Here is a 19,470-nt window from a genome sequence, read left to right as displayed (position 1 = left end):
TTTTTATATTTACAACATTTCGACAATAACCCATGTCATCATCAGTTCAATATAACGTACTGGCGCAGAAGCATAATTTTCCAATTAATCAACGAATTTTGATGTGCAGTATTACTTTTAATCATGGGAGGCCATCCTCTCTATTGTATAACAGAACTAACCACTGAATGCGTCAAAAACTTTCTTTTAGACGCTGTAACTGATATATGTTATGGTAGTTTTCTACACACTTTAGTCCGCGAAGATGAATTTCTTTCCCTTCTGCCAAGCCCAAAACGGCCGTTTCTGAAATACACTGACCCAGATCTCTTTTTTCTAAAGTATTTGCTCGCTGAGATAATCACTTACGATCGCGAACCAATTTTTCCAGTAGCTTGGAGGAAGCCTGAGGTAAAAATCAACAGGAACTTCCTGTTTATGATTAACGTACGGCTCGATACACTCGATGCTATGTGCTTACGTTCGCTGCAGACCTACGTGTTTTGTCTATGTTACAAGCACACACCCTTCCCCTGACTTTACATTTACTTCTTGCTTGTGTTTTTGATTTTGTCATTTGTATCGCTGTTATCTTACAATGCACACAGCAAGGAATTATGAATTGTTGAATATTCAGGTGAATATGCTTTGACCAATTTCATAGAGTGCCGTGATTAAGGCGGTCAGCGTGTGATATCGTCATGCAGTACTAAACTGCAGGGCCATCAGCGGATGTTACGCGTCAGAGTTCTTCGTTGGTTTGCGTTATGTTGGACCAAGGAACAGATTTTCTCTATAGAGGCGGCTGCTATCCCAAAATCAATGTGACGCATTAGTGGTTTTTTAAGCATTAGACGAAGAGAAAGCCATGCACCAATAAAAGCGTGACGCCAAAGTGAAAATCAAGTTTAAGACTGTTTTAAGATGATGCAAGTTGATAAAAATATACACGGTCGGAAAATAAATTGACGTCATATTAAAAATTGTCGCGCGTGGCACTCTACCTTTTCGGGGGCCAAATTTGGCCCGCATGCCACGAGTTGGGCACCGCTAAGCAAGCGACCAGAAGTTGAATTCCTGCGCAAAACTGTTTATTGGCGCATTGGCTTTTTTACACTTGCGCCGGACGGAAAAACGTCGTTTCAAACGGCTCGAAAGTATTTTAAGGGTATTTGTCATCAAACCCTAAATGAAACGCCTCCATGGAGCGGATGAGAGATCGATTTAGCATCTTCGTTTACTTATAGTTGATGAATAATTAGGGCATGCGACTTCACGATACCAGATGAGTTCAGATAATGACGCGGACAGCAAATGTCTGAAGTTGTGATCGTGCATTACGAGAGGAATTGCAAGTGGTGTAGCATACTTAGGTATCATACACTTGTTAAAGCCGCTTGTAAATTTTAACTGTGCCACTTATAGAATAGTTACAATTTTGTTTGCTACATTGAAAGAGAATGATGAAATGGGTATGATTTTTGCGAAGCCGAAATTAGCATTGGTAGAACAAGCCGTCCCCAAATCAATTAAGCCCTTCTACATATACAGCCAAGCTAATGACGAGTTTGGAGCTCTAAAAGTTTAAAAGCCCATCACGGTCAGAGTGCTTACATTTCAATTGGGACAAGGCTTTTCAAACTTCGTAAACACAAATGCATCAAGGCATTTGCGCAGAATTGCGAGTTAGAAGGTTTAGCGTGAGTTTGGTTGATCTGTAATTTTGTTCATGACAAAAAAAGCAAAAATATTTTAGAAGCAGTTTTGAGGTTTTTTTTTATAAAATGCTCTGTTATATTTATGATTTAAATCGAAGTTAACCTAAAGGTTAAGATAATATAATAACTGTCGGTAGAAACATTAAGGTAAACTATGCATTATATTTCTCTCACCCTTATCTTGTATTGCAGAGAAAATTTTGAATTCTATTCCCAAGACCTGAAATACTATTTTGCAACTTGTGTTCAACCGTAGTTTGAATTTCTGTCGGATTATTTCCGAAAAAAATGACTTCCTATTCCAACCACAGCCTTAATACGACATCTTTCTGTGGTTTTCCGGCTTTCTGTGACATCTCCGGCAGTGTGTCATGTGCCACGGTGCCACTAAAGTCGTGCCAAGCGTGCAGCATGGCAGGTGCCGCTGCTTTCATGGTTTTCTGTCTTGTGTTGGGCTTGTCCATAGTAGCTGGTAATGTGCTTGTCATACTGGTGACAGTGAAGATGGGCGCGGAAAACTTGTTCGCCATGCTTAAAATTTCACTTGCTCTTGCAGACTTGTTCACAGGTATGAAAAAAACACATGTCCTGTGAAGTAATGTAAAAGGTGCGGCGAAATATTCGATCGAATAAAATTGTGTAAAATCCCTACGCTGGTCGACAATCTTGGCAGCGACGTTTGCGTCTGTGGATCGCGTTGTATTGGTTGTATTTACATGCCAATTACGTGTGACAAGTTTCTCTACTTGTTACACGTAAATGCTGGTGTTTTGTTTCTGTATCCAAACTGGACACAAAACATCTCACAATTTGCCTATACACCATGTAAACATCATATAAGTCGTTACTTTCACCACATCCAGGCTTTCAGCTCCTAATCGTCACCACCTACAACTTCATCCGCACGATAAATGTGACGTCACTTGAGCTCGATCGCATCCAACTCTCACTCCGAGGATCAGCGCAAGCCACAGTGGGAGGAATCTTCCTCCTGCTCACCTTCACATCCTCCCTCTACCACCTGGTGTTCATGGGAGCACAACGCTACTACGCCATCAAGTGGCCACTGCATTACAGAAATCAGAGTGCGACTCCAACGTTAATTGGGATCGCAAGTATTTGGGGAATGTCCATTTTTATATCATCGATTGCAGGTAAATACGTTTAAGGCATTCTTGAAGATGACTGTTAAAATAGTGCAAGAAATGTTTAAACCAGTGGCCCACAGACCCTTATTTGATGCGTGAGTTTTTGTGTAAATTTATGAATTAATGTAGAATGCAAAACTTGCAGATCGTCAGATATTCCCCCCTGGGTATTTCCCTTTTCTTTGTATTAACATATGCTGGTATTTTTCCAGCTTGGTTCCCAAACTCAATGGCCTATTCCTACCATCCATCAGTGTTTCTCTTCTACATTTCCATGAAAAACGCGTCCAACTTACCCATGGTGTTAACCCTGGTTGTACTGGGCATCGTCATCCCGTACTTACTCATGGTGAGTATATGACTAAATGCTTCTTTGTTTGCAGTTACTCAATTGCCCTTTTCACTTTCCTGTCATTAATTTTCCCAGAGTTGTGTCACCGTCATGACGTTGGTGTTCGTCCGGAAACATACGTCGCGCTCATCCAAGTCGCTCGGGTCATCTGCCATCGACAAAAACGAACTGAAAATCTTTAAGACTGTCGGAATAATGCAAATTGGATTCACCACTGCCTTGCGTAAGTTTATAGCTCTGTCGAAATTAAAAGGATTGCAAAACAATGATACGTATACAGTGCGTCTTAAAATCGCCAATCAAAAAAAATGTTGCAAAGCTGCAGACAGGGTGTGTACACGCACTCTTTCGACCTGTAAGGTCTCATCAGTGCAGCTGTTGAGTAGCTTTTACACTAGCAGGCACACTAGTCTCCACTTTGTGGTACCTTTCGGTCAACGTCGATCTGCAGGGTCCCCTATACTGAGTACCGAACAACAGAGACGACGAACCACTGCGAAGATTTGAAACAAAATTGTGATTGGTTGGTGAAACATAAATGTGTTGACGTGTTTTCTACAGTTCCAGTGGTGACGATTAATGCGATGTACTTCGGAGGGATTGTGGGTTGCACAACAATCTCCATTCCATTTCTCGTGTGCTTTTACATCGGAATGATAAACAGGTAATTTGACATTTTCCCTTTAAATAAAAGACGTGCTTGGAAATTTATGCACGAAAACATGATGATGATGACAAAGTTCGACGAATGTGAATTTTTCGACAAATACGCAAATTTCTGATGTCATTAAATGTTGGATTAGGCCAAATATTGCCTGCAGACCTTTAAATAAAAGACTGTATATAAATTTATTTTATCAAACGCACATGATATGATATTTATTGAACATAAGTTGTTTGAGTGTTAATCGTTTTCGCTGCCTGGAATAGCAACTTTACAAACAATGGCTTATTCTCTATTGTTTCAGCTTAATCAACGTGATTATCTACAGCGCCAGGGATAAGAAGTTCCGTCGTATGTTGAAGCGAGTTGTTTGTCCCAAGTCCTTCCTCGGCAATTCAAACATCGCCCTCACAACATTCAGAGAGAAAACAACATCATCTACTTTTAAATGAATGATTAAATATCATTTATTTAATTAAATCTACGACGCCTTGTGTTAGATGTGACGTGACACACAGATAACATAGCCCACGCCCCTAAGCCTTTGTGGAGGTTAAACTGTAAAAAGATTTTTCAAGAACATTATTCCTTTGAATCCCTCATTGATTTTATTGTCATAACTCCTGGAATATATTTGATATACAATCTATTTTGCTGTGTACATTCATAGAAACGCCATCATGCCAAGTTCCCGTAACATTTTCTGTGTTCACAACGATTCAAAAAATAATTTCGGCGATATGCTTTTACATGATAAAAATTGTACTTAACAAAATATAAGCAACTTTTTATGTTAAAAAACGGTTTTTAAATGTAGTAAAGCATCGCTTATTGTTTTCTTTCAAAAAAGTAGAAAAAGGTCATAGAAACAGTATCATTTATTACGTCACAGTTCGGCGAGTTACGTCACAGAAGACACGTCTATCAGCTGAATAGAAAATTGAAAATGTTGTGGAACCTTTGCCCGCAAAAACTTCAGAACAATGTGGAGTTGAAGCTACATTAGGTTAAAACCGTTCAGAACAATAAGTAGCAACGCATAGCATACCATATCGTAGAAGAATGGTTTATGATAATGTTCTAGCATAGCTCAAACTTATTGCAAGAACCCTAGATCTGTTTTGTGTCATCTCATGTGTTATGTCAATGATGCAATAGTATTATACCTGAATCATTGTGTTTTTGTAATGGTTTCAGAAGGCTGGTTGTGTTTTAAGTTGAATGTTTGACAAACTTAGCAATGACATCGGCCGAAAGTATTTGTTACACGCTGATCTACAGTCCCTCAGTCACCGACTCTGAGCCAGTAAATGAAACTAAACTCAAGCATGACATTGAACACGGGGACATTAGGATTAAAACAGAAGCACTGAAAAGGGTCATTCTTATGACACTGAATGGAGAGAAGCTGCAAGGTATAATAAAATTATTTTGTGAAATTTAGATATTGTTGTGATTGGCAACCAGAGTGGAAAAAATTATTTTTTGAAATTTACTGATGATCCACACAATTAAAATAGCTAATGTATTAACATACGAAAACATTCTTGCACAAAATCTCCTGTGCAAGTAACAAACTTTCAAATCTGAAGTATTGACACAACACATAAGTAAATTTGTTTCTGTGAGTATACAACAGACATATATATACATTATAACTTCTTTTTTAGGATTGTTGATGACAATCATCAAGTATCTGCTTCCATCTGATGACCATACAGTTAAAAAATTACTTTTGATTTTCTGGGAAATTTGGCCTAAAACTGACGGACAGGGAAAACTTCGTCCTGAGATGATATTAGTGTGTGATGCTTACAGGAAGGTAATCATATTAACATGCTAAACTGTAAAATAAATCCTGTATATGTATACAGTTTGGAAATAGGCCAGATTTATAAAAACTTACGTCGACAATATAAAATGACATACTGCATGGGTGTAATATTGCATTGAGATCACATAATTATTTTCAGTTATTAGGCTCAAAGTTTGACAGTGTATCAAAATAATCTTTTATAACATTTAATTGTTTTGCTTTTTAGGACCTGCAACATCCAAATGAGTTTATCAGGGGTTCGACCTTGAGATTCCTTTGCAAACTTCGTCAGCCAGAATTGATCGAACCACTCATGCCAGCTATCAGATCTTGCCTTGAACATAGGCACAGTTATGTCAGAAGAAATGCTGTCTTGGCAATCTACACCATTTACAGGTTAACTTTACAATACAGAAATAGTTGTCATGAGTTTTTGTGAAGTACAAATTTTTATATATGTTCATATTCATATTTATTAATTTCATCCACCGTATTTAAAGCTGTGGTTGCTATGGGTTTGGCTCTTTTTAGTTTGCAAAAATGTGTTCTGCGTAACTGGATTAATGTATTTGTAAGGTTATAAATGTATTTTCAAATCAGTGCAGGTAAAACTATTTAAAATTTATTTCGTTTTTGAATTCTATTTTTCTCATCAGTCATTGTATTTTAACTCCCATGGCAGGAAATTCGATCAGTTGATTCCAGATGCTCCAGAACTGATCCATGATTTCTTGGAAGGTGAGAAAGATGCTTCCTGCAAACGTAACGCCTTCATGATGTTGATCCATGCAGACCAAGAGAGAGCATTAGATTACCTGAGCACTTGCATTGACCAAGTATGCCTGGAGTCAATATTTTGCTATATATCTTATTTATTTGCAACAACTCATAAACTACACTCATTTTGGTTGTTTTCAAACATGTATATCTTCATGTGTAATTTCCAGTCCTTTTTGAAACTTTTTCCTCACAATTACTTAAACCCTAAGCATTGAAAACAACACAAAATTTCTAAAGGTATCTAACCAAACAAATGGCATTTTTATAGGTGAATACATTCAATGACATCCTGCAGCTGGTAATAGTGGAGTTGGTTTACAAAGTGTGCAACGCAAATCCCAATGAAAGATCCCGATTTATTCGCTGCATCTACAACCTTTTGCAGTCTACCAGCCAGGCAGTTAGATATGAGGCTGCTGGTACATTGGTTACACTGTCCAACGCTCCCACTGCAATCAGGTATTTAAACATCAACATCAATGCGCTTCCTACTTGATGTATTGTTAATTGTTTGCACGCTAGCTGTATACAAGGGCATTTAAACATTTGACGTTTGTATTTTAGAGCTGCCGCCCAATGTTACATTGAGCTTATAGTTAAGGAAGCAGACAACAATGTGAAACTGATTGTTCTCGATCGTTTGATTGATTTGAAAGACCATCAACTGCATGAAAAAGTCCTTCAGGTTCATATGAGATTTTTATCAGATAATTATATATTTGTTGTTTGTTATGTAAACCATTCACTGATACTGCTAATCTCTGCATTAGTTTTAGACTAGATTTTGAAACAAAAAATTCAAATTTTGTTCGTGTGTCGATCGACCCTTATTTAATCTTTAAAACTACAGTAGACCCACTTATTGCTTGTGCCTTATTCATTGGTTGGCATGAATTTTTCGCATTAGGGTTAATAAATGTATTATGGAGGGCTAATAAATGTATTAAATGACTAAAATTATAAAATTATGTGCAGGAAATGGTGATGGATATTCTCAGAGCACTCGGTTCACCTGACCTTGAGGTTCGTCGGAAGACCCTTGACCTTGCACTTGACCTTGTGACTTCAAGGAATGTTGATGATTTTGTCAAGTTTATAGTCAAAGAGGTTGGTTTATTTGTGTTGTACTTGTTGATGTACTTCAGCATTTGTGTTGCTCCTAATGAACACCTCAAATGGTGTTTATCACCAATTAGTTATTATAATTCTGTCCCAATTTCAAAAAAAGGGATCCTTACATTTAGAATTCACTAATATTTACAGACTATAAACTTGTTTTAACTTTCTCTTTGATGTATCTCCCACAGATCACCAAATCTTCCAGTGTCCAGGGGCATGACAACACTGATAAATACAGACAGATGTTGGTTAAACGAATGCACATGTGTGCTGTAAAGTTCCCAGATACTGCTGAAACAATTATTCCTGTGGTAAGATTTTGTCTACCATTGTGGGCAAATACATGTTTTAATTATTTCCAATTTTATTAGCTTCAGGGTCTGTAAAATCACTTCAGCATTGGGTTTAATGTACACCCTGTCAGGCATAATATTTGTTGTATTCCTTTTGTGGTATTCCAGGTGAACCACCAATAAGATTGCCTTTTTACCTCTACATTTAGCCTAACAATATTTGGCAAAGAAATTTCATGCCCCTAATTCCCTCCAAGTTGACTACTTTATTTAGAAAACTTGTTTATCAAAGTTCAAACATTTTATTTCCAGCTGATGGAGTTTCTGGGTGACAGTGAGGAGCTTGCTGCATGCGATGTTCTGTTGTTCGTGCGCGAAGCCGTGCACAGATATGATGAACACAAGGGCCTCATTCTCGATAAACTCCTGGAAGTTTTCTCAACAATTCGAGCTGCCAAGTATGTGACTGACTTACACATACTGTTGCTGTAGTAGCAGAAATATAACTGAAAACAATGTTATGAAAATTTAATTAAACATTTTATTTTTTTAATTAAGCTCAATGTCGCCTTAAAGTATGGTTTAAAGAAAACAATATCTTTATATTCAGTATTGCCCTATGCATTGCCATTATAACTGCATAACTTCATGTTTGCCTTTTTTGTCTGACCAGGATAATGAGAGGAGTGCTGTGGATTTTGGGTGAATATTGTGATGGAACGTCCAGAATTCTACGTTTTGTAACCGAAGTACGGAAATCTGTGGGGGATCTCCCAATTGTGGAACATGAGTTGAAGCTTGCGGCCGGTGAAGCAGATGAAAACCAAGACCAAGAAGAAAAAGCTGCTCAGGTAGAAATGAATTAAAACATGCAGGGAAATTTTGTGGATCCATTAATTTTGTAAACATTCAAACAAATTGTTTATTTGTACTAAATCACTTGAATAATTGTGGTGTACTAACTGAAACTTATTTTGTATTGTTGATTTTGAAAGGTATATTTTATGCATAGTATATGAAGTATTAAACACGTTTGTTAGCCTCAGGACCTTCTATAAAAAGCACAAACCGGACTTTCTTACAGATATTTCCGCCATAAAAAAATTCAATTTTGTACACAGTCTTCCGCGGCACGGCGTGTTACTGAGATGGGAACGTACGTCACTCAATCAGCATTCAGTGTGGGGGGCAAATCATCAGGGGGTAAGGGGGGTTATGATGTGAAGAGACCCCCACTTCGTCAGTTTTTCATGGACGGAGACTTCTCATTGGCCGGTTCACTTTCGACAGCTCTCACCAAACAAACTCTCAGATTTATGGCTGGGTGCTCGGACCAAAGAAAACAGAATGTAAGTTGAGGATCTTAAACCTTCTCAGTGTGGGAACTGAAAGAGGATTTATGAGTAATTTCTCTGATAAACCAGGAGGAATGTTTTTTTTTCTATGAAGATGACAGAGAAACATATTAGTTTCTGAAACCAAAATAAGCAAAGTAATTTCTGAAACATGTACATTTACGATAACAGTTGGCTAAGATTTTTTTTGTCAGATTGTTCATCATTATATCAAGTTTAATATCTTTTCACAGTCGTTTGCCGCCCAATGCATGCTCATACTGTCGAGTGTTTTGCATCTGGGAAAATCTTCTCTTCCCAAGAAACCGATCAGTGATGACGAAGTCGATCGCCTCGCGTCATGTTTGAAGGTAGGAGTTCAACGTCAGGTGTAAACCATACTTATATTCTGAATGAAACTGTAAATATGTATATAACAAATTATACGCTTGAACTGTACTCTAAAATATAGTACGATAGTCAATAGGCCTAGGCTTGCCAACAAGCCTAGTTTTCTAATACATAGCATTGTACTATGATCAACCCGCGACGTAGCACCACAAATCGTAATATAAGTCTTAACTTGTGTTTCAAAGCAACAACACAGCGTTTTAACTGTGGTCTGGACTTAAGAATTCATTCGTTTGTTGTTTCAAGGTTTTGTCTGAGCGCCAGAAAGTGATGGCAGATATTTTTACTTCGAAATGTCGCGACTCGCTTTCCGCCTTGCTTGAGATCCGAGCGGCCGAAGAAAGTGTGCAGAGAAAAGCGGCTGAAAAAAGCAAGAACGCTCTCAATGCTGTACAGGTGCGGATTTAAGTTGTTACCAAGCGCATTGGTCTATTAGTGCAAAAAAACGGTGCTATTCTGCATCCACTTTATGGTACATGGAATATTTTATTTTAAATACATGGTACCAGAAGTATGTAAAGTCCTCCCGCTGCTGCAAACCTTTGTTCCGTCACTATACTTATTTTTTATGTCATCGTGCGTGAAATTGTTGTTTCGCAGTACAAATAAGGATTTAATTTGTTGCTAAACGCATCAAAGATGCAATAACAGCGATGTTATTTCAAAAGTATAACTGTGTGGTTGTTCTGCGTCCACTTTGTAATACTTGTCCGGTATTTATTAGACTTGTTGTTTGTCGTAAATGTTTTTAAGGCATTGGAAAATTACTGACGTGAAACCGTTTTTTTTGTAGCCGGACGACCCGATTAACTTCGTACAACTGTTGGCGAAAGTGGAGGCCGGATCGCTTGAGGATCAATTCGAGTTGAGTTTGAACGCAGCTGTGGGCACCCTTGCTCAGAAGAAGGAAGCGAAAGATCCGGCTGCTTCAAAACTTAATAAGGTTTCTATAATTGTGATTGCATTAGGCCAACATGATTTAAAACCTAATGTTTCATGCAAAACGTAATTGATGTTCTGTCTGCAGCCAATATGTATTTTTATGTATTTTTTTACTTTTCGCTTGGTTAGTTAACTAAAATATCGCAGAAACATAAAACCCCTTTGTTTTATAAAAATAACAAATCGAAACATGGTAAGTTATATAAGAAAAAGTAATTGGTCGTTATGTTTTTTTTTCTTGTATAGCTTCGAAAAAATCAGATACCAAATATTTGTTGCCCTTAAGACTGTTTGGCGTTTCCGTTACTCATTCAAATAGTTCTATATCTAATCCTGTTGTTTCAAATTCACAGGTTACACAACTCACCGGTTTCTCCGACCCGGTATACGCCGAAGCTTATGTTCACATCAACCAATACGACATCGTTCTTGATGTTCTGGTTGTCAACCAAACTGCCGACACACTTCAAAACTGCACTATCGAACTTGCAACTCTCGGTGGGTTGCATTTACTCGTAGTATTTTTTTGGAAAATTTTAAGCCAAATGCTTGCCAAGTCTAACGTATGGAGTCTAACGTTAAAATCGCAACAAAATCATGGGTTGAAAAACGTGTCCTTCTATTTTTTCTTGTAAATGCTTTCACCCATGTTCAAGTTCCAGTGGCATTAGATTTTAACAAACACATGATTCGTGTTCTAAAATACTGTAAACGCGAATGTTTCTATAGGATTTACTCCGCACTCAAGATTTAGTTCAGTTCATATTTTATTTTTGCCTCGTTCTAGTTTTTCTCCATCTGTCGTATTACGTCCATGTCGAAATCACGATATTTCAAGGCTTTTTACTCACATTGCACGTATTTAGGCGACCTAAAACTGGTGGAAAAGCCGAGTCCTCTCACTCTGGCACCTCACGATTTTGCAAACATCAAAGCCAGCGTGAAAGTCGCTTCAACAGAAAACGGAATCATATTCGGGAACATCGTTTATGACGTCACAGGGGCGGCGAGCGATCGTAATTGTGTCGTGCTCAACGATATCCACATTGACATCATGGATTACATCCAGCCAGCTTCGTGCACAGATGCCGAATTCAGGTTGGTTGGGAGGAGAGTTTTGAGCCAAAACGCAATTTAGTTTTGGTGTAATTGCATGTTTAGAATTTCACGTTTTCCTACTAATTACGAAATAATGTATTTTTTTGTTGTGTCTACTTAAAATTAACGTTTTTTTTTTTTCCTGTCATTTTACTAATATTCCTAGTCTGTTTGTTTCTTGTTTATTCTTCATTCCACACTTTAATTCCACATTTTTCTACACTTATCAAATTACTCAAACAAAATTTACTTGTTTTTTTGGTCGTGCGCATTTGAAAATAGATTCTGTCATTTTTTTCTGTCCACTTTTCAAATACTTTTTTTTTGCTGTTATGATCATGAACATAGCGCAAAAAATTTTCTGGTGATTTAGATCTGTTGTAGTGCGCTAGCCTAATTTTTTTACCTGTCGCTTTGCAGGCAAATGTGGGCCGAATTTGAATGGGAGAACAAGGTGACAGTGAACACAAACATCACAGATCTTACCGAATTCCTCCGCCATATCCTCGACTGCACCAACATGAAATGTTTGACGCCGGAAAAAGTAAGAGTTCTGATGTTGAAATTTTTTCCTCAATCGAAAAATTTACCGACAAGGTTTTGGGTTGCTCAAAGGTTGTCAATTTCGTCGTTTTTAACTTCAAAAAAGACCTCTTGCCATGATATTTCATTGTAAAAAATTTATTATTCCTTCACACAGTTTTTTGGATGTTAAAAAATTCTCGTCACTTCATTTAACAACCAACCCCTTCAAATACGTCCCAAAGATTTTTTTTAAAATGTGCTAATAATTTTTTTTTATCAGGCACTAGGTGGCGACTCTGGGTTCCTTGCCGCCAACCTGTTTGCGAAGTCGATATTCGGGGAAAGTGGACTTGCCAATGTGAGCATAGAGAAACCGGCGGGAAAAGGACCCGACGCCCCCGTGGCCGGACATATCCGAATTCGAGCTAAAAGCCAGGCAAGTTTTATTGTTTTAGAATTTCTCCAACATTGTTGACTGGGTGTGGAATTCTGTAATGTTATGGTGGCTACAGAATGTGGTTAAACCCGCTTTTAGGTTTGAAACTGTAGAATTGCTGATTAACAAGCTAACGTTCTCGTAGTCACGAAATATTGCCCCTGTATTTGCAATAGGTCACTTGTCTCATGTTGATTGAATCAATTTAAGTTCCTTTTTTTTTGAAAAAAAAGTGTACAGCAAAAATTATTTTAATCTTTTTGTGTTTTGTTGTGATATAGTGTTAGTGTATCGCAAAAAAAACTCCCAATTAGATTCTAAAAACCGCCAAAAATATATCCAATTTAAAAAAAGTAGCGAAAATACTCTGTTTTAAACACCTCATTTATAACAATTTCCAGGGTATGGCTCTTAGTCTGGGCGATAAACTCAACCAATCACAGAAGAAGAAAAAATAACATCTGGAAGCAATTACACGACCAGCCGAATCCAAACAGCTACCACGACCTTATGACGTCACAGACACTTATTCGACGTCATCAAGTAGACTGCACTAACGCCACCTAAAATCCCATGTGTTTTTCTTGCTACGTTTAGAAGAGACATGGCGCGCTTCATAGACGAATATATTAATATGCTTTTGTTATTACGCCCATTCCACTCTCGGTCGTACAATCGCTCAATTTATCCGTTATTTTCTAAAACTACATGTAAATATGGGACGACCGTTAAGCCCTTGCAATTGACAACTGTTTGTCCTTTTGCTGACAAGGCACAGACATGCTTGTCACGTGGTTACCGATGTCGTACCACTCTGGTTTAGAAATATGTAAAGCTACCCGCTGCTGCAAACCTTGTTTGTTCCGTCACTATATATATTTGTTACGTCATCGTGCGTGAATTGTTGCGTAAGTGCAAGGGAATAAAAAGGTGGTAATCCAAAACGCTTGACGATTGGATTGGGGGAAAAATATTGCAGGAAACCACACACGTATTCATGACGATATAGCCTTTCAAAATAAACATGCAGATGCCGTCTGCCGTTCCTTCATGGAGTTTCCAGTTACGCAAAGAAAATTTTATTGATTCTTTTCAATAATAACGTCGTCAAGTATGAAAAAACGGTGTTTCAGATATATTGTTCAACGAAAGATCTTCAGTTAAAATAAAAATGACGCTTTCAAATGTGTAATCCAAGAAACTCTTTTGAATGTAAATGCACATAAAATAACATGATCGAAGAAAAATAATAACACCATTTGTGTAAAAGCGTTAAGCGTTCACTACGAATTTCATGGCGCCACGTGGACCTCATCGTGCTCCTCTGTTTCGAATTCTCTCAGCCAGCGTCATGAAAACCGGACTTCCGGGTTCAGCGTTAGTCGCGTCAACAGTTTTTCCCACGGGTTGGTCAATTTTAACTGAATCTGGTGTTTCGGGGTTGCAGTTTTCTTTACTATCCGACATTGGAGTAAAGATAAGTGAATCAATACTTCCTGGGTGTCTTTCCTTATGTGCGACCACTGGGGTGTTTAACAAACTGGAGCCAAGTGAAAAGTTTAAACCAAAGGAAATGTCTTTTGTATCGTCGTTTGATAATTCTGAATCCGTTTTTGTTGCACATTCTTTGGTAGTATCAGAAATTGAAATTGCCCCGAAAATTGAGGCCAAAGATCTCAAACTTTCTTCATCTGTAACATGTCGAGAGGTTTAAAAGTATGGAAAACAAAACAGGTCACAAACTAAAAAAGTTGGAACACAAAGATGTGCAAAAAAAACTATCATTCATCAAAAAAAAACATTATAAAACCTGGCAAAAAGTGTAAAAATACCTAAAAAGATTGAAGAAATGTGCAGATATACATGTAAAAGTGCACACAAGTTACAGAAAGAGGTTTCTTCGTACAGGATCCAAGTGTACAGAAGACATTTTTCCTTGTTTAGAAGGACTACATGTTGATGACACAAAAATGACGTCATCATCATCGTTTTCATGGGTAGAAATACCTCGTTTGGTTGGTGTTTTCTGAAGTTCAGCAGATTGTGGATGGTCGTCCACTATTTCTGTAATTTCTCTTTCTGTTTTCTCTTTGTAATCTGCTTCTACTGGAGGTTTTTCCACTTTATCCAACACAAGGGAAGTTTTCTTTTTGGCAAAAAACTCGGTAACTTTTCGGTCCTGTTTGGTCAGTTTTTGTGCTGGAAAAAACAAAAACAGGGTGCCTAACTAAGAAAGATACAAAAGAGGCACAATTAGAAATATGGTAGTGGATCTTATAAATGAGCTATTGCATTATTTCGAAAATTGCTATATTGCAAGAGGTAATGACAAAAATTGAAAAGAAGCTTGAAGTTGAATTTGACAATGTCTTGGAAACAAAACAATTAAGTTCGTTACAAACTGACTTTTCGTATTCTTCGTCTTTTTGCTTTCCTTAATTTTTTTCAGTTTCTCTTTTTCGCTGATGAACTTTTCAACCTCAGTGGGAAATGCTTGTTTAAATCCATCCTGAGGTTCAAGGGTGGTGATATTTTCTACTTCAAAATCTTCTATTTCCCAACTTATTTCAAACACTTGTTTGCCATCCTTCTTTCTCTCCTTTATTATCCTGTGACAGTAAAAAAATATAGAGTTCTTGTAGCATATTTATTTATTGATCACTGGATTTTTCTCCTTTAAAATTGTTAAATCATTAATCATATTATTGTGGGTTTTCTAATCGCTAAACTTGGCACATGGCAATGGAATGACACACAAAGTTGTTAGATTCTAATAAGCACATACCCCTAGTTAAGCATTAGGAACATAAAACAAGATGTTGACATTTAAGCAAATGCAACAGAAATCACACAACAACATTTTTTCAAATTCACAATATAATTGTGTAAGCTGCAGACAGATGGCAACTGTTTCGACATAAAAGGTCTCATCAGTGCAGCTGGTGTGACTTTCAGACGACTTTGCTGACCAAACTAGGTGCACAATATTTTGTTTCTAAAATACCTGAGAGGTTTGACAGGAAAGTGATTGACATCATTTGTGTGACCGTACATCCAGTTGGTAACTATAGGCAACGTCTTCTCCACACACCTCTCTTCTGACCAATCAAGTTTGTCACACAGAGTTTCAACAATTTTTTTCAAATCCGGCTTTTTCCGATGTAACTGCTTGTCAGTTGAAATGTTCCGGGGTCGGAGGAATTCCTTTATGACGCGCTGATCTGGAAAGCTGGGTATCTAGCACACAAAAAAATATCTTCTGTTTTAATGAACACGACAGAAAAATCTTATACCAATGTTTTTATTTTATTCGGCAGTAATTTTAAATGGACTGAAATAGGAAAATTATATCAAAAACTTAATTTTTATGACAATGTACAACAACACTTCAGTCTTTTCAAATTTGTTTTCAGTAAACTTTCACCAGCACCTGTTTAGCACTTTCCCAAATAGATATTTCCAAATTCGAATTTTTCCTTTGCTTTTCATTCATATGCCACATACAAACACACTTCTTGTCATTTATTCTTCCAGCTTTGCAATCTCCGAAACAACTCGCACAATTATTTTTTGCATGGTCTTTTTTGGAACCTACAAATAGTTTTATACATCATGACCCCAAAAAATAACTCTGAAAGTAATTTAATATTTCCAAATATGCAGTTATCTTATGTGGGACATTACGCCTAAAAATAGAAAAAATTCTTGAAAAGGCTATAATTGTGCATGAAATCAGCCTACATGACCAATCTGACCTTCATGCTTGCAAAAGGAGCAGTGGCTTGCTTTTTTGTCTTGATTTGAAACCGGTTTCTCGATTTTTGCCAAATTTCGAAGCCTATCTATCGGGTCAACATTAGGATGAATTCTCAGAAATTCTTGTGCTTGTACCTTTAAGTAAAAAGAAAAAGGAATCACATGGTTTAAACACAGTTCCTACATCGGAGCACAATGGAAAAATGTCACTTTGTATCTAAAATACAGAGAAATATTTGGTCTCAGCATTATCATGATGTATTCACAAGACAACTTGAAAATGTTACATTTGTTGCATGTATTAGTTGACAGTATTTTGAATGCACATGGGCGTATCCAGGGGGGGGGGTCCGAGGGGTCCGGACCCCCCCCTTTTGTAAAATATTTTGGTCTGTTTTGATAACTAAACAAACGCCACTGTATTTTTTTGTCAAAATCCGCGTGAAAACCAGAAATTTCCTTTGACGTTGATCTAAAAACCGCATCGTGTTGCATTCGCCATTGTTTCCAAACAGGGATCATTGTTACCGAACACTTGGCATTGTTACCAAACATGTTGCATTGTTACGAAACAAATGTCATTCTTCGTCAGTTCACGGACGAAACGTCGTTTTTTCGTGGCCACGTTGTAATGCAGGCGGTTTACTTGCGTGAAAGTCAATTAGTTTAGTTGTTAAACTTTCCATAGCGTTACACAATTGCGCAAGCCAGAAAGCCACCGTTTATGTGACGATTGGCGGGAACACCGGTGTTCGTATTTTGCGATTCTCGCCCACAATAGTTTATACCTGAAAATCGGGAATTCCCTAAAAAAATTTGGACCCCCCCCCTTTAAAAATTCCTGGATACGCCCCTGTGAATGCATAACACTTATAATTGAATTGGTTAAAGCTTGAAATTCAAACTTACTTTTCCAATGCCATGGACACCTTCACAGTAATCACATCCTAATAACAATGCAAGTGAAACCAAGGAGCGTCTGCTTAAATTTAACTCTTTTTTAATGGTTGCCATTTCAAAAAACTCAATTTCACTGTTCTGAAAGTACAAATATTTCCATTAAATTATATCAATATATTGTATATTATTGTTATTACAGTAAACGCATTTTCCTGAAGATACTTTTTTCTGTTATTGTGAGTTCACAAGAAGTAGATTCATTGGTTTCTAAATATTTGCATATCACCGTATGTGTATATACAATATTTTTATGTTACAAGCAGCCAAGAAAATACTTTTTGCATGAAAATACATGGTCCACATACTCTCTTGTCAGTGGAGAAATTCCGATAAACTTTTTGAGCACCGTACAAAAAGACATCACCATCACTTGTAACACAAGCGTCAACTAATCCTTTATTATTGAGGTAAGCACACACAGCTTCTGCTTCACCATCTGACTTTAGCCACGGAATTCCAATTTGATCGAGTAATTGGCAGCACTACAAGAAAAAAATGGTTCCTAAATAATTTGATTATGAATCACATTCATAAACTCTAGTAAAACTTTTTATACCAGTTACCAGAAACTGGTACTTGTTGGCAACATATATATTGCAAAAATTTCAGCTTTCACAAACCAAACGTTCCAGAAAATTTCTTTTTAAATTTATTGTTTTAGTTTAATATTCTCCGGAGTTACAACTTGCCATGACCAACTTTGCATATTTGGGCAAAACACACCTTACCTCCTTAAATTTTGAATTAAGACGACTTCTGGAACCACTTAAAAAACTTCCACTTTCTTTACCAAGTCTAACAAACAAATAAACAAACACGATTAAATAAAAAAGAAACAGAACGACCAAAGTTTAACACACCTCTTTGCTATAGTGTCACGTTTTAAATCTGGAGGTCTTCCATCAGCCACAAAAACCATCTCAACTCCATGATCTATTAAAATGCTGACTCGGTAGAATAAGTTTCTAAACAATCAAAATAATTGGGAATTTTGTTGCTGTGATCTCAGGAACCATGAACATGAACAATGCTTTCAAGAAATAGCAAATTTATCAAACTAGATCTACAAAAACATGCAGTTTTTTGTCTGTAACACTTACACCAATAATGCCTTCCCACAAGCTTAAGCTCAATTTATTTTTTGCAGTTTTTCATTTGGAATTTACATTGGAAAATGATGTTGAAATAACAATTACCAATACATTACATGAAGTTGAATGAGACAAGTTTATAAAGAAAAGGCACAATTTGCAATTAATAAACCATCAATATAAAAACGCGTAAGTTTTTCTTTAACTTTTTTTGTTTCAATGCAAAATTTTTCTGACTGCAAGTGAAATTTTTTTGGCATGCGAATGTCTAAACATAAAACAATTAAAAGAAAGACATTTTATTGAAATCATTGCACGCGGGCTTAGGGGTTGTGCACGCGTAAAGATTTAGTCTTGCAAGCCCGAGATCTCGTCGGGAATTGCCATATTCTGCTGACTGCAAGTTTGGTGCCCACATTTATTTTTGAACCATGTTCATTAAAAGACTTAAAGTGAAAATGCGACATAAATGCGTATATAATGCAGTAGTTTACCTGAGGTATGGATTTTTTACTGTGCCTTGCATATGGCGGACTAATTCTGCTTCGCAAATCCATTCCGCCAAATCAATGGCTACCGTTTGACCACGCAGATCGTTTAAAGACCGCGTTGTTTTCACATCCTGTAGAATCTCCCAAAGACCTTTCACACCCATTTCAAAGAGCAGTCACCGCGATTCCTGGCAACTAAAACCCAAAATTCGATTTTGATTGTTGATTGATTTGTTTACTTCGCGCGTCTGCTTCTTTAGGGGACTTTTTGAAACTTGACACTAGAGGCGCAGCCTTCTGGATCTGTTTGACATTATTTTATTTTTCTGTAAAAGCGTGGAAAATAAATTAAGTTGAGTTATATGTTTTAAAAGCTTTAAAAAACAAAAAATAAGATCTCTCTACAGTCTAGGCAAGAGTATTTTATGGTCAAAGCACATTTTTCCCCAAAATTACACACAACAGCAAACAAACAACATAATAGTAACATTATGTCACTTGAAACAGTGACGCAACCTTTGTTTTCGCTTAGCCCCTTCTTCATGCGAACCACATGC

At 37.1% G+C, this 19,470-nt stretch overlaps 3 protein-coding genes across 4 annotated transcripts; 2 read left to right on the top strand and 1 right to left on the bottom strand.

Annotated features, from left to right (window-relative positions):
- The first annotated feature begins 1,985 nt into the window (after positions 1-1,985).
- LOC145910779 (blue-sensitive opsin-like) lies at positions 1,986-4,313 on the top strand. The gene is made up of 6 exons (XM_082997983.1): positions 1,986-2,265; positions 2,561-2,851; positions 3,058-3,194; positions 3,273-3,420; positions 3,759-3,861; positions 4,166-4,313. The coding sequence occupies exons 1-6, from the start codon at positions 1,986-1,988 to the stop codon at positions 4,311-4,313; spliced, it is 1,107 nt and encodes a 368-aa protein (XP_082854109.1).
- Positions 4,314-5,062: 749 nt separating this feature from the next.
- Positions 5,063-13,571, top strand: LOC145912324 (coatomer subunit beta-like). Its single transcript, XM_082999747.1, has 19 exons — positions 5,063-5,276; positions 5,532-5,683; positions 5,904-6,073; positions 6,360-6,513; positions 6,726-6,916; positions 7,022-7,142; positions 7,433-7,564; positions 7,765-7,887; positions 8,182-8,327; positions 8,543-8,720; positions 8,991-9,218; positions 9,458-9,574; positions 9,861-10,010; positions 10,408-10,557; positions 10,910-11,054; positions 11,423-11,654; positions 12,075-12,198; positions 12,460-12,615; positions 13,017-13,571. The coding sequence occupies exons 1-19, from the start codon at positions 5,102-5,104 to the stop codon at positions 13,071-13,073; spliced, it is 2,901 nt and encodes a 966-aa protein (XP_082855873.1). The 5' UTR covers positions 5,063-5,101; the 3' UTR covers positions 13,074-13,571.
- Positions 13,572-13,679: 108 nt separating this feature from the next.
- Positions 13,680-19,132, bottom strand: LOC145912325 (flap endonuclease GEN homolog 1-like). Of its 2 annotated transcripts, none has more exons than XM_082999748.1 (11): positions 18,917-19,132; positions 18,192-18,296; positions 18,060-18,126; positions 17,637-17,813; positions 17,281-17,409; positions 16,371-16,506; positions 16,046-16,206; positions 15,620-15,852; positions 15,022-15,224; positions 14,623-14,814; positions 13,680-14,306 (listed from the first exon to the last, which is right to left on the bottom strand). In XM_082999748.1, exons 1-11 carry the CDS (start codon positions 19,075-19,077, stop codon positions 13,927-13,929), a joined length of 1,944 nt encoding a protein of 647 aa, XP_082855874.1. In that variant the 5' UTR covers positions 19,078-19,132; the 3' UTR covers positions 13,680-13,926. The 2 variants fall into 2 exon arrangements, 1 of the variants encoding a protein (XP_082855874.1); XR_014403291.1 differs by having other exon boundaries at positions 14,190-14,306; positions 14,448-14,814.
- Positions 19,133-19,470: the final 338 nt, after the last annotated feature.

Source organism: Ascidia mentula, chromosome 8 (assembly GCF_947561715.1).
Source record: "Ascidia mentula chromosome 8, kaAscMent1.1, whole genome shotgun sequence".
In the NCBI taxonomy this organism is placed as follows: Eukaryota; Metazoa; Chordata; class Ascidiacea; order Phlebobranchia; family Ascidiidae; genus Ascidia; species Ascidia mentula.
Note: the sequence above shows the minus strand (reverse complement) of the source record. Positions and strands in the feature narration are given on the sequence as shown.